The sequence below is a fragment of the Lytechinus variegatus genome, chromosome 17 (assembly GCF_018143015.1).
Source record: "Lytechinus variegatus isolate NC3 chromosome 17, Lvar_3.0, whole genome shotgun sequence".
NCBI classification, from domain to species: Eukaryota; Metazoa; Echinodermata; class Echinoidea; order Temnopleuroida; family Toxopneustidae; genus Lytechinus; species Lytechinus variegatus.
In genome coordinates, this window is record NC_054756.1 from 1069328 (window position 1) to 1085027 (window position 15700).

General features: G+C 34.6%; 1 protein-coding gene across 1 annotated transcript in view; it reads left to right on the forward strand.

Moving 5' to 3' along the window:
- LOC121430937 overlaps positions 1 to 15700 on the forward strand; it is a 32117-nt gene that overhangs the window by 10178 nt on the left and 6239 nt on the right. Inside the window, exons 5-6 of the mRNA XM_041628373.1 lie at positions 6844 to 7251; positions 14217 to 14660. Of these exons, the coding sequence (XP_041484307.1) occupies positions 6844 to 7251; positions 14217 to 14660 (852 nt within the window). The remainder of the gene's footprint in view (positions 1 to 6843; positions 7252 to 14216; positions 14661 to 15700) is intronic.

The following is a 15700-nucleotide window of genomic DNA, read 5'->3' on the forward strand; positions in this document are numbered from 1 at the left end:
CCGAACACGATATCACTAACGAGCCTGAACGCTAGTAATTACTCTAGAGAAATATGAAATCTATGTCATAGCTGTCAAGCCCAGAAACCATAACATCTCGAGGTCGTCATATATTACTCTAGGACATACTCTCAATCACCCAATATCTCGCCTATCAATTTTACGTCTTCCGAAGAAGCAAAATTGAAGATAAATTGGAAGATAAATATTGAGAGTAGGTCCTAGAGTAATATTTCTTGAAAATGTGTGTAGTTCTGAAAATGACTGTAAAACAGAAAAGGTTAAAGAGGCTTGAGTAGTTGGATTATTGGATAAATGAGAAGAGGCTAGCTTCAGTCGGCGAATGGAGTGCAGAGCAGGAGCTAACACTCATCTATCAACTAATCAAGCCTCTTCAACTCTTCAACCTTTTCTGGTTTACTGTCTTTTTCAGGACTACGCTCATTTAAACAAAAAATTACTCGGCTACATAGGCGGCGGAAGCGGGGGGGGGACGTGTCCCCCCTAAATTTTAGGTGGGGGGGACGGTCCCCCCCTAAATTTTTTGTTGATAACCTTTTTTTTTTTTTTTTTTTGCTTGTCAATTTTTTTTCCTGCGTCCCCCCCTAAATTCACGCGTGCCCCCCCTGAAACGTCTGTTGTCCCCCCTAAAATTTAGGTTGAAGATCTTTGTTTTTTTTTTTTTTTTTGCTTGTCAAAAATTTCTGGGGCGCATGTCCTATTTTTTACACGTGTCCATCCCAAAATTTCAGGTGGACACCCCCTAAATTTATTGGCTTCCGCCGCCAATGCTCGGCTATCAACTGTCCACTCCCTTATCAATTTCACTTCTTCCTCTATCCACTTTTTCGAATACTCCACATGGTGTACCGTCAACCACATCTGCTATTGGAATGTAATTGTTTTCTTCTAAATAAAGTTACATAATGTACATTATGAACTGCCGTAGTTTGTTAATCAGTTCATGCTTATTTACAAGTGAATATTTCCTGGAATTTGATATTCATCATTTCCTAGTTATGGTCACATTTTCCCCAGAAAATATGTAAAGAAAAAAGAAGATTTTGAAGGAGTCATCCAAAAGTGCTTCCCCAGCCATACAAAACATGCAAAGGAAACACATAAATCGAGTAATGTTTTAAGCTTTAATGATTTTCAGGAAAAATTTAAATTGTTAGAAAATTAAGCTTGTCAAATTTCTTTCCCCTCTACTTACAAAATATGAAACGTATTGCCAATGCATGGATAATCAGGGACTATCTCCAATGCTGATGTCAGAAATGATTTGCATAGAATGGAGATTTAAGTGCTTATCGACGTCTGCCACCTCAGAACAGTATGACACTTTGAATTTGAAAAGACATTCATTAGAATTTCTTTTGTTTCTGTTGTTACGCTTATTCTGCTTAATACACTCCTTGTTCTGACAGGAATTACTTGAAACTTATGATGATTGTGCTCTCTCGCGTCGTCCGTGTATGTAAATGCACATAAATAAATGTTTCTGAAAGGACATTGCATGAAAAATGTAATTCCTGTATTTTGAGTCAGTATAAGCGTAATACGTAATTTAATTGATCAGACATGAAAACCACATTTCGAAACGATCGTTTTGCGCGTAGATTTCATAGGTTCTCATAAATTATTGGCAATAGTCTTTCGTAGTGAATTCTATGTTTAATTCTCAATAAATTTATTTTTTGAATGCTCTTGTAAACGCAACTTTTATACTCCATTTTTACACAAAGTTTTTACCGTGGGGGCGCCACACCCTCTCCCGCTCGATCGCTTTGGTTTCTCACGCTGTCAAAAATATTGTGACCCCTTCGGGATTTTGTCTCCCCCCCCACAAAAAAAAAAACTGAAAGTTCGTTGATATTCCAGACTTTGAATTTAGAAAATTATTTCAAATTCTTTATTGATATTTAATATAATATGTTTTAGGTATTTCACTTCACTTATTGCTCTCGATTCGTTCGTCCTTTAATAATCAATATCATTCATTCGAATATAAAATTGTAAAAGATTGAATTCCTCGTGCTCACGTGTTTTTTTTATGGTTAAGTGCAATTCAAATAGGTAAGTTTATAAACTATACACGATTCATGATTGAAAATATGACATAATTGTACCACAATCTATGATATCCATTATGGTGCAATTCCATTTCGTACACTTAGATAAGATATTTATAAGATATTTATTTATTCGTCTTTCTGTCTGCACATACATTTATCTTACAAGTGTGATTTCACATTCTACAAATGAAAATCAATTAACCATACATCATTGTTACAGTAGAGAAAAAAAAGAAACACAGCAAATAACTAATTACGTATTGAGAGAAAGACAAGGAGAACCCCTGAAAAAGCAAGGCTTGTAAGGCTAGGGTCTCCTTTGTTTCAAGTACATGACTAAATAGTATTCAGTGTGTACATGTAATATCCTTAAAAATACAAGAGAAACAAAACAACTAAAAAAAAGCAACAACAATAAAACACACACAAAAAAGAAAAACTAAAACTAATCAATGACAAAAAACACACTAAAAATAGAATACATTGCTTGAATGTACAATTATGAAGTCTAATAAACTAACAATATGATATAATTAAGGTATATATGATGGAACAAGAAATAAGTATGGATAACATGGCATGAAAAAAAGAGGAAGATCGTATGTAAAATAGTAAAGTAAAAAACAAAACATGACAAAGGTAAAAGATACACAAGAAAAGAATACAATAGGAAAAAAAACATGGGCTGACCCTCTGCAGAAGAATCCAGTTAGACAAGATACAAGATAAATAAATATTGATATATCATAACATTCTCCAGTCTTATATACAGTTTTTTTTATAGGCTCCAAAATTAAAAAATAACATAGTATATAAAAGCATATCTTAACCTAGAGCAACTCACAAATAACAATTAAGAAGATAACCTTTAAGTACACGCTGAAAAGTATAAATGCTTACCGATTTTTTAATATTTGAATTGAGAGAGTTCCAGAACCTGGGTCCTGTATTTATAACTGTCCTAAAAGCAAAACTTGTATGTAACTTTGGTAAGTGGAATGCAGAAGCATTTCGTGTATAATAATTATGTATGTCACTATTTTTCATGAACATTGTGACCAGAGCTGGTGGCATGATGCCTGCATTGTATGCATACATTAGAGTACCAAGTTGAAAATCATAGATATCTTATAATTTAAGAATTCTATGCTCATAAAAAAGTGGGGTAGTATGCGAGCGATAGTTAACATTACAAACAATTCTTAAAGCTCTTTTCTGAATCAAGTAGACCCTTTCTAGATTGGTTTTAAGAGAATTACCCCATGCAAGAACACCGTAATTGAGATAAGGGAGAATTAGTGTTGAATACATCATACAAAGAATATCAGTAGAGAAAAAGGATTTCAATTTGTATATTACACCACAATTTTTTGATAATGTCTTACATAGATGATTTATATGGGTTTTCCAAATCAGTTTTTCATCTATATGCAACCCCAGAAATTTGGTCGTCTTTACTCTATCTATTAACACATCATTAAATATAACATCACCTGGAACTTCTCTAATCCTGTTGCTAAAAAGCATGTAATTTGTTTTCTGCAAATTTAGAGATAATTTATTTGCTTGAATCCACAAAGTGACTTTCCTCAGTTCACTATTAACTGTTTTTAAAAGGGTCTCAGGATTTCTGTGGGAATAATACAAACTTGAATCATCTATATAATCATAATCATCAATATAACATCACCTGGAACTTCTCTAATCCTGTTGCTAAAAAGCATGTAATTTGTTTTCTGCAAATTTAGAGATAATTTATTTGCTTGAATCCACAAAGTGACTTTCCTCAGTTCACTATTAACTGTTTTTAAAAGGGTCTCAGGATTTCTGTGGGAATAATACAAACTTGAATCATCTGCAAATAAAATGAATGATAAAATATCAGAGGAATAGTGAAAATCATTAATATACACAATAAATAATAACGGACCAAGGAGGGATCCCTGGGGAACACCACAAGTGACATTCTGTAAACCTGACTCAGCATCCTTTATCGAGACAAATTGTTTCCTGTCAGCTAAGTAACTCTTGAACCAGTCCAATGCTGTACCCCTGATACCATAATGTGATAACTTGCCAATCAAAATATCATGATCTACTGTGTCAAAAGCTTTCGAATAATCAAGAAATATACCAATTGTATGCATCTGTTTGTCTATGGATTGTGATACTTTATCAATAAAATGTAGCAAGGCATGGGTGGTGGTATGTTTCTCACGAAAGCCAAACTGAAATTTAGAAAATATATTACTCTTGTTGAAAAATTTCAGAGTTCTAACATAGATCACTTTCTCAAGAATCTTTGAGAATGCAGTCAATAGAGAAATAGGTCTGTAATTATTCAGATATTGAGGGTCCCCTTTCTTAAAAATGGGTACGACCTTCGCAATTTTCATGTCAGTAGGAACTTCCCCACATGACATTGATAGATTAAAGACATGAATTAGGGGTTGAATAATTCCTAAGATAATTTCTTTAATTAAGTTGTTAGTAACCCCATCATAACCGGGACTTTTCCCGTTTTTAAGAGATTTCACAATGGTAAGCAGTTCTTCCCGAACTACTGGTAAGAAAAATAAACTTTTACTATTTCGCTCTTTCATAAAATCTCTGTAAGTATGCTGAGAAAGTGGCACTGCCCGTGAAAGTTTTGGACCAATGCTGCAAAAGTAATCATTAAAGTTGTCTGCTATAATATTCCTTTCTTCCACCACATGACCGTTAATTTCAATACTCTTTACATGTGATATCTTTTCCTTTGATTAGAATACTTTCTTAATCACTTTCCAAGTTCCCTTGATATTGTTTCTTGTTGCTTGAAATTGAGTGCAATAATATGATTTCTTTGCAGTACGAAGAACTGAAGTAAGCGTATTTTTATAATTTACATAACGTTTACGTGAAGATTCAGTACCACGCACTTTATACGAATAATACAGCTTGTTTTTCTTGTTAATGGATCTCAACAAAGAAGCACTAACCCATGGCATAATAGGAACAGTTTTACGATTTCTTCTACTTTGCTTTACAACTGGTACATTTTTATTATACAGAGACATGAATTTTTGTAAGAACCTTTTAAACGATATGTTCACACCATTTTCTTTAAGAACTTCACTCCAGTCAGTTTCCATTAATGCTGCTCTCAGCTTTGCGATATTAGCGGAAGTGTTTTTCCGAATTGATTTGGATTCTTGTCTACAGCCTCTATCCAAGTTTAGACGAGCGAAGATTGGGAAATGATCTGAAATATCTGATACAATGATCCCTGAGGATGGAAAAGGTTGTCTATTACAGAAAATGTTATCTATGAGCGTAGATGAAGCTTCAGTTACCCTTGCTGGTTTAATAATTAATGGCATTTAGGAAAAAGACAGCATCATATTAAGAAACGCATCATAATGATAATTATGATTAGACACAAGATTATGACCAGGAATACGATAAAGATTTGAGTCATTCTCACTCGAGAACCACGTCTCAGTGACTCCAATCACTGTTCCACTATCGTACACTTTGTATTACCTTTCCTCTGTTCATCCAATCATAAAAGCAAAACGAATGAGATGATAATTGTAAAAATTAACTTTACATCCTTTATTTACATTTGTATTGTAATTAGTTATTTAAGTTTCGTTAAATGTGTATACGTACATGACGTATGTGGATGAACGTAATACATTAAACATCTGAACATGTTTCATGGTGCTGAAGTCTCACAGCAAAAACTGTGGTGTTAACCGGTGTACATAGAGGACCACACCAGTTATTTTACACCGGTGTTAATTCGGTGGTGCTAGTTTTTACACCTATAGGTGTTATTACAACACCTATATTTGTTACATTTACACTCCTTGGTGTTATGTTCAATCTCTAGGGTGTTATTTTAACACCTCAGAGTGTGGTCCTCTATTAACACCAATTGGTATCAGTTCCAACACCACAGTTTTTACAGTGCTTCAATACCGCATTTCTATAAATTTCTGTACAGCAAATTACTCAGTCAAACCACTTGGCCACCGTCATGCGATCCTTCACGAAAACCACGTTTGGCTTTCGTAAATTCTCGCCCCCTCCAAAAAAAAAAACTAAAAAGGCTCTTTTCAAGAAAGGACACGTTACATACGTAACGTAATAAAGATGTCAAAGGCGCTAAAATAATGAGAAAAAAGTATATATTTCGCTTGGAAAACTTCGTGTTTACGGTCCAATTTGTGAGGGTATAAAAAGACTAAAATACTTTACAAAGGATGTACATGTAGGATGTGTTTAGGGTCCAATTTGAGCGAGGTGTGTGGGGTGGTACTACACCCAATGAAAGTAAAGGTAAAGCCGACATTTGTAACATAACAATTAAGATATCGTTGCACTTGTTTTAGGGGGTCAATTCAGGTAATTCTTGCCGATGGTACCGTTTTTTATCCGGTTTCGCATGCCAATACTAGTTAAGGGGTGCATTTTCAGAACATTGGAAATTTCTTGTTGAGGGTGCTTTTCGCAACCCCAGGTTCACGCAATGGTCAATGGAAGTACCCCTCCCCGGCCAAAAAGTAAAAGCAATACTGCGTGTTGCTTTTGAGCATCGAGGCTGCTGGTAACCGCTTACATACACGAAGGGAAAAAACCATGGCATAGAACCTTTAGTCTAAAAATTGCTCAAACAACTTTTGAATTCATCATTTAATTTACATTCATGAGTAAGACAAAATAGAGAAACAACAATATCATTGACTCATGTTTGTTCTTCACCACCCTCCTATTGTAGGATGCAGCGACGATTCACACAGATTTGAGGGATCCTGTTACTTCTTCTATTCAGTGGGGACGGATCTTAACTCGGCGAGGCAGATGTGTGAGGCAAGGACCGAAGGATCCCATCTCGTATTTATTGACAACAAGGAAGAGCAGGATTTCCTAGCGTCTACCTCTGATGACATCAACCAAGGTAGCAAAGATTGTTCAGATGACCATGACTGTGATTACTGGGTCGGAATTGAGCGGAGTAATGACGGAGAACTTACTTGGATGGATGGATCACAAATAATTTATGAACATTTCAAAAAGTTCGACGACGATGATGAATGCTTTCGGTTGAAGAGTGAGGACGACTACGTTTGGGAGTCACATAATTGCAATCACAGGCATTACGGCTACATCTGCGAAAAAGAAAACGGTAGGTTTGGTTTGTGAAACCGGACTCGTAAGTGATGTCAAGTCAAAGTTGATTTTCATTTACAACAGCAATGTTGATTAATGTAATTATGGCCTGATTTTTTGTCAAATATGAATTTGTTTTCACAAATCAAATAGAGTACCAAATACAGAAATCAAACAATACAATTACCGATGACTTTATTTTTTTTTATCCTTCTAACACAAGAGAAATTATTAATATTGTTAATAACTTACAGACCAAGAAGAGCCCAGGTTTTGATGGTATTCCTAACGGTTCCAGGTAAAAATGGCAAAGGTAATAATGGTAGAGGTAATAAAGGCAGAGGTAAAAATGGCAGAGGTAATAATGGCAAAGGTAAAAATGGTAGAGGTAAAAATGGCAGAGGTAAAAATGGCAAAGGTAATAATGGCAGAGGTAATAATGGCAGAGGTAATAATGGCAGAGGTAATAATGGCAGAGGTAATAATGGCAGAGGTAAAAATGGCAGAGGTAATAATGGCAGAGGTAAAAATGGCATGCGTAATAATGGCAAAGGTAATAATGGCAGAGGTATAATGGCCGCAGAGGTAAAAATGGCAGAGTTAAAAATGACTGAGGTAAAAATGGCAGAGGTAATAATGGCAGAGGTAATAATGGCAGAGGTAAAAATGGCAGAGTTAAAAATGACTGAGGTAAAAATGGCAGATGTAATAATGGCAGAGGTAAAAATGGCAGAGGTAATAATGGCAGAGGTAATAATGGCAGAGGTAAAAATGGCAGAGGTAATAATGGCAGAGGTAAAAATGGCAGAGGTAATAATGGCAGAGGTAAAAATGGCAGAGGTAATAATGGCAGAGGTAAAAATGGCAGAGGTAATAATGGCAGAGGTAAAAATGGCAGAGGTAATAATGGCAGAGGTAAAAATGGCAGAGGTAATAATGGCAGAGGTAAAAATGGCATGCGTAATAATGGCAAAGGTAATAATGGCAGAGGTATAATGGCCGCAGAGGTAAAAATGGCAGAGTTAAAAATGACTGAGGTAAAAATGGCAGATGTAATAATGGCAGAGGTAAAAATGGCAGAGGTAATAATGGCAGAGGTAAAAATGGCAGTGGTAAAAATGGCAGAGGTAATAATGGCAGAGGTAAAAATGGCAGAGTTTAAAATGACTGAGGTAAAGATCATGACATGCTACATCAACAAGGAAAAGACAGAGCCTTTCCAGTTAGTTAATATCAGTCATAATTATTGGCCTTGAATGGAATCATATCGACGGAATGAGCATTATGAACTGAAAAGATATAATTTAGATTTTTTAATCATTTTAGGTCAGCTCTATACTTATCGTTGATATCAAACTCAAATATTTTCATGCAAAAATGATTTCAATTAGTGAGTGATGACAGGATTTATCCTGGCCATTTCGTAGAGTAGAACAGCACTTCATCACATACATACCACTCGAATTTTAGTGTTAACACCAAAATGTGCGCTAACCATAAACACACTGAAATAGACAAGTTCGGTATTTCTTCGAACCACTTGCAATACTTGGATAACAGAAAAATAACAATACGTTCTGTAATAAAAGTTATTTTTCATATTTCAACATCATAATGGATCCGAATAGATATTGATATGATACGTATTTATAATGTAAATGATATAATGATAGCAATTAGTGTTTAATTTTTCAGAGCAATACCTCATTGCAGCTTGTCCAGTGGATGGCAGGTTCCTAAACTATTTTCTATGGTAACAGTTACCGCATGAATTCGGAAATGTGTATCGAATCAAGAATTTTATTTCAAATTTATAGGCTTTTCTTAGGTACCATTCTATCGACCTGTTTTGAAGGGGAAAATCACCCCGACAAATGATTTACTGTAAAAATAGCAGAAAAATTTATTGGTGAAGGGTTACAGAAAACCCATCAAAGATTAAGAAAGTTATTAGAAGTTTAAGTTTTTGATCTGTGACGTCATGTACGAGCAGCTGCCCCGTATTACTTTTCAAACTTTTAATCAATGGTTCATAATGGCTAAAAAGTCTTCCAGGAGCGGATATGAAATGATTTGTATGTTGATATACTACAACAATTATTTAGAGGGGTCCACACAATACAAGCACTGCTTTTTAGAGGATCCTTCCATTTTCTCAGAATTTTATAATAATATTTTGCTAATATATAATACTTTGTTTTGTTTTACTTATGGAAAAATATCATTTATTGTACTTGCCTCAGTATTGTCTGTATAAGTTCATTGTAATTATTTCGACCACCTATACTTCGTTCTGTTGAAAAGGAAATAAATTGAAATTGAAAAAATTGAAAAACAATTAAAAACATTTTCATTTTTTTAATGACATTTCATTGATAGTTTTTATTACACCAGATTTGGAAAAAAATGCTCGCAAATGACGTCACCATTAATATATACAATTCTAAAAGCTTTTTAAATCTTGATGGATTCCCTTAAACCCTAACCAATATCATTTTAATTACATGTATATTCTGCTATTTTACAATAAACTTTATGTCAGGGTGAGTTTCCCCTTTAATGAACTAAGTACAATACTTGGGATCCAAAGTGTGCTTCAAATTTGAATATTAGAAGAGCAATATGACATGAGAAGGATTTGCATGTAAGTCCAGGAATAAATTAAGAAAAAAAAACAACTCGGGTGTTATAAATTTGGTGAAGAAAATCTACAGTATGATTTTAAAATGTTACCCTTTCCATTAGTCAAACATTATAATGCGAATTTTATTCTCAGAACCTTTTTTATTTAATCTACTGTACATGGAGGGGCTTTTTGATTTTTGGCTTGGGGGTTGAAGACTGGCCATTTTTACCTTTGCCATTTTTACCTCTGCCATTTTTACCTCTGCCATTTTTACTTCTGCCATTTTTACCTCTGCCATTTTTACCTTTGCCATTTTTACCTCTGCCATTTTTACACCGAGCCTTCCTAACTTCCTACTTAAGAAAAATATTTTAACTATCCGCGTCGATCCTCTGGTCCACATATTTAATATTTCTATGAACAAAGGGATGGTACCTAATCTCATGAAAATAGCCAAAGTCGCCCCCCCCCCTTTACAAAAAAGGCGATAATCAACTTGCTTCTAACTACCGTCCTATTCCATTGCTCACTTCGTTATCTAAAATTATTGAAAAAACTTATACATACTCGTACACTTACGTTCTTTGATAAATACAATACTTGTTAGAACAATTTGGGTTCCGCGAAAATCATAGCACCTCGCATGCAATTCTGACTTTTATTCATAAAATCACTTCTTCCATAGATAAAGGTTATCATACTGTTGGTATTTTCCTGGACTTCTCCAAGGCCTTCGAAACCATTAACCACGAAATACTTCTTCATAAACTTTCGTTTTATGGTATTGGGGGGAAGACCTTGGAGTGGTTCAGGAGCTACCTAACAGACAGGTCTCAATTTGTGTCAGTTAACAACGTTATTTCTTCTACTCTTGCTATTACAGGCTTATTATATTCACTCGCGTTTTTTATTTTTGACCATTTTTTTTTTATTTCGGTGCGATTTTTTTTTCCACGGTGTCTTCAATGGGACAAACGTACTGGGAAAATAAAATGAAATTGAAATTCGAGTTTCGTTTTAAGCCGGAAAGTGCAAATTTTGACTACTGTTTTAACATAATCACATTCCACATATTTGACCTGATTTCTGTTGATTTGTTTACATCCCACATCGTTATCTCCCATTTACTCCAACATGTACTTCTCTCTCTGCACACTGAGCAATTTGGTACCGGCACTGTACTGAAGTTTATTGGTCGCAAACACACGAACTTCTAATATCTACGGTATCCTTAAAAAGATTCTTGTGCAAGTCATGTTTTTTACTTTTTCGTGCTCTCTGGACACTCTTAGCCTCTTGACACCTAACTTGAATTTCTCTGAATCTCTTATGTCTTTGTTGTTGTTTATTTTTGGTCGGTGAAAATCATCCAATGCATGAGCGTGCCAGCGAGGGCTTCAATGACATATGATATTCATGACTGCATGAGGCCGAAGATGATAATACTGTTGCTGGAACACTACGATCTGGAAGCATTAACTATTTCATTAGGTGAAATGATTCCTACACGTAAATTACGGTAGGCCATTGCACGCCAGATTAAATCTTAGAGCCATAGGCGGCGGAAGCGGGGGGGGGGGGGCTCCTCCTAAAGAGAGAGAGAGGGAGAGAGGGGGGAGAAGAAAGGAAGGGAAAAAGGGAGAAATAGAGAGAGAAAAAGACAGACAGAAAGAAAGGAATGACGAAAGAAGCTGTTGGTTGTTACGCTGAACTCCGTTGGCGCTCCACTCACCAAATACAGAGAAAAAAAGAAAAATGTTTGAAAAAAAAACTCCTCGAAACAGCTGTCTGGGGCGGATTGTTATCTTGGTACTTAGAACAGTAGTCGAGTATATTTTATTTTAAGGCACTTAATTGCCGGCTTAAAACGAAACTCGAATTTCAATTACATTTTATTTTCCCTGCATTTCTGTCCCATTGAAGACACTGTTAAAAAAAATCGCCAAAAATTCAAAACCCGAGTGATTACGAACCGCACGCGACGCGAGTGTTAATAAACTGCCCTATTACATGTGGAGTACCATAGGGTAGTTCACTTGGTCCTCTTATTTTATTACATATATTAATGACAGTAAAATAAGTTCAAATTACTAACATTTCTATTGTTTGCTGACGATTCGAACATTTTCTTTTCTCATGATAACGTAAACAAACTTGTAAGAATTGTTTACTCAGAACTCATACATGTCACTGACTGGATTAAGGCGAATAAACTATTACTTAACTTACAAAAGACGAATTTTATGCTTTTTAGTAACAGAATAAATACATTACCTGATAATCTCATTTTTGATAATTAGTGTTCTTTATAATGTTTCAGAGAACAGATTTGGGGGGTTACTATTGATAATAAACTATCATGGAAACCCGACACATCAATAATACATGCAAAAATTATCACCTACCCCCAACCCGTACTATATTACCAAAATACTCTTATCTTTTTTGGACATGTGTATTGGAATTCCCTGCCCAAAGACTTTAAAGAATCAACAAGCCTTAATATTTTTAAACACAAACTTAAAAAGATGCTCATTTGTCAATACTCCACACCAACAAACCACCTAAACTAAAACTATAAAATGATTTAACCTTTTAACTACCAATAAATTTCACTTATTCTAAAAAAAAAACCGACACAGCATGATACAATACATTACGCCCTGTGCACCTGCCATATTCCTCTTTTCATTTACACTTTTTATTTGCACCTCCCTTATCTCCCACTTTCTTTCCTTTGCCACTTTTCCCTCCCTATTATAATTTTGTAAGTTTTATTTATTTATCATTTTTGTTATCACTGTAATTATTATTGCATGAACTACTCTTATTTTTTTGTCGCGTATTCGCCTTATTTTTATATTAGTGGATTACTTGTTTTAAGCTCGTCTTCGGCGTCCGTCTCGATTGTTGTACATAAACTCCTCAAAAAATTTTGGAAATCTGATCGATAATTCCTCCTCAGTTTTAGTAAATATCAATGTGTAATTAATATTAATGAATAGAGCATTTAATTTTCTTTAAAATGATACATGGTATGATCATGGTTCACATGTAGGTGCAGTGCCTTGAAATGTTGGGCAAGGTCAAAATTCAAAAGTTGCAACAAAATTACACAATATTGAAAGTCACTGTTCTTTTTTCCGTGATGATGAGTGAGTTCCTCAGCGGTTCCTTTTGACTTTGATCGATAATTCCTCCTCGGTTTTAGTAAATATATTAGTAAATATTTTAGTTTTAGTAAATCAATGTGTAATTAATATTAATGAATAGATCATTTAATTTTCATTAAACTGATACCCTACATGATGTGATTATTGTTCACATGGAGGTGCAGTGCCTTGAAATGTGGGGCAAGGTCAAAATTCAAAAGTTGCAAAATGACACAATATTGAAAGTCACTGTTCTTTTTTCAGTGGTGATGAGTGGGTTTCTCAGCGGTTTCTTTTAATTATTTTCATGCACTTTATACATCAACATTAACATGGAATCAAACACACCTCTGCGCAAGCAAACACATGACAAACAAACATACATGGGTATTTCAAACCACGACTCAATCCATGTTATCTCACAGAACCAGTACTACAGAATCAAGGGCTTGATTTGAATGGATTTCAATCTCTACTGACACAGTCAAATGAATCACTTTCTTTATTGACCTTTCATGACTATTTCTGCTCGTATTGCAGCTTTTCAATTCAGACCTCATCCAACACATTTGAATCCTGCTCTTTTCGTGATGGCATGATCATAACAAGCATGGTATCATTTTAAAAAGAATTAAATTATCTTTTGAATGATGTAAAATATGCATTGTGTAAATTGGGAGTTGAGAGAAATTAATGGCTAAACACAGATTTCCAAACTTTTTTTGAGGGGTTTAGTTGTATAATTATATAGTTTGTTTATAATTAGTATTGAAACTAAGTTTAGGGGCTTGCCTTCTATACAAGCTTTGCTTTTCTTGGCAAGTCGCTCCGTTCATTTTTACATTCTTTTCATAGATAAAATTATTGCAACACACTGTAGTTTTGTTTAATTTATATTTAATGTGTTACGAAATGTAATTGATTTGTCTGTATATATTGAATATGTATTGTTACTTTGATTATATTTTGAAAATTTTGTTGAACGGAAATGAATAATTTAAATCTACTGCATATTCTTTTCCATATTTTCTTGAATGTATTTTTTTTTCGAAATAACATGGTTTTCTTAACCAAACAAAAATATTCCGTGAAAAAACATCGCTTCACAACAAGGAAAACACAAATGTCTAGCTTGTGTTCTGCTGTGACTCTTTCCTTTTCATTCCATTGACATTCCCTTGTTTTGTTTTTATTTTATAACAGACTGTGAGCAGAATTCTACAACTTTACCTGTGTATGAACCTTTGTACAGATATGGAGGATCATGCTACTATTTTCACTCTAACGAGCCCATGGGATCAAACATTGACGGAGCAACCAAAGCGTGTGAGGGGATGGAAGGCTTTCATCTCGTTTACATTGAGAAAGCAGAAGAGCAGACATTCCTAGTTTCCACTTCTCAAATGATCAATCGTGATGAAGGCAGAGATTGCTCAATGGACCATGACTGTGATTACTGGATAGGATTAACAAGGAACAGCGAAGACCAACTCGTGTGGATGGATGACTCGCCAATCACCTACAAATATTTCAAAGCATTCGATGTCGACGATGAGTGCTTTCGATTGAAGAGTGAGGACGACTACGCTTGGGAATCTCACGATTGCACTCACGACCACTATGGCTACATATGTGAAAGAGAAGTTGGTAGGCAAACGTACAGCAAGTTTTGTTATTTAGGGTAAAGGAGCAATGTTACCAGGAAGGGGTGGGTTTGGGATTTATCGGGAGGTACGGGTATTTGAAGAAAGAAACGTAGAAAAAGGGGCAGGGCTCGCACGATCCTTTAGCTCAGCGTCTGTAATGCAGGTACGAGCCCCCAGAATATACGGGTGTAAAATCACATATCTTTCTCTGTCTTCCCCTTTTTTTTGCTTGAGGTCACTCTCATTACTGTTTTCCACCAAAGCGTGCTTTCTTTATCTCAATGGCACAATATGAGCAACACGCAAATAAAACGCGCTTCATGATGCTACAAAACGCTAACAAAATAATGAAAGATGGGTCTCTTTTTTAATTAATGGTTAATTATGTGATGACAGTGTCCTGGACAGGTCCTTAGACCTGGGGGGGATGATCCCTAGCTGGGTCATACTTTATATATATATATATATATATATATATACATGTATATATATATATATATATATATACATATATATATATATATATATATATATATTTATATACATATATATATATATATACATATATATATATATATATATATATATATATATATATATATATATATATATATATATATATATATATATATAGAATGAAGGAGATAACGTACTCGATAAAAACAAAATATCATGGGCCAAAGCAGACGAGTTAAAGATAACAAAATAACACGATCTGCCTCATGGATTATCTCGTGTGTCTTTTAATCACTTTGCTTTCAGCAATAAACAGGGCATCCAGTAATAAACAAATTTCCTTGCACATTTTTCATGGCAGTAATCTTTTGTTTGATTAATGACAATGAGTAAAGATGATCATAAGAGAAATGTCATTTGTCGGATGTCTAGTTATCATCTTGGTCATGACAGTCCTGCTAAACTTGATCTAGAATAACTAGTATTCCTTATTTTACTAGTATAGTAGTATACTCTTTTAAAAGTAGCGATATTGTTAATGATCAAACGAATGAATCAACAACTAAAGGAATAAACAAATAAACA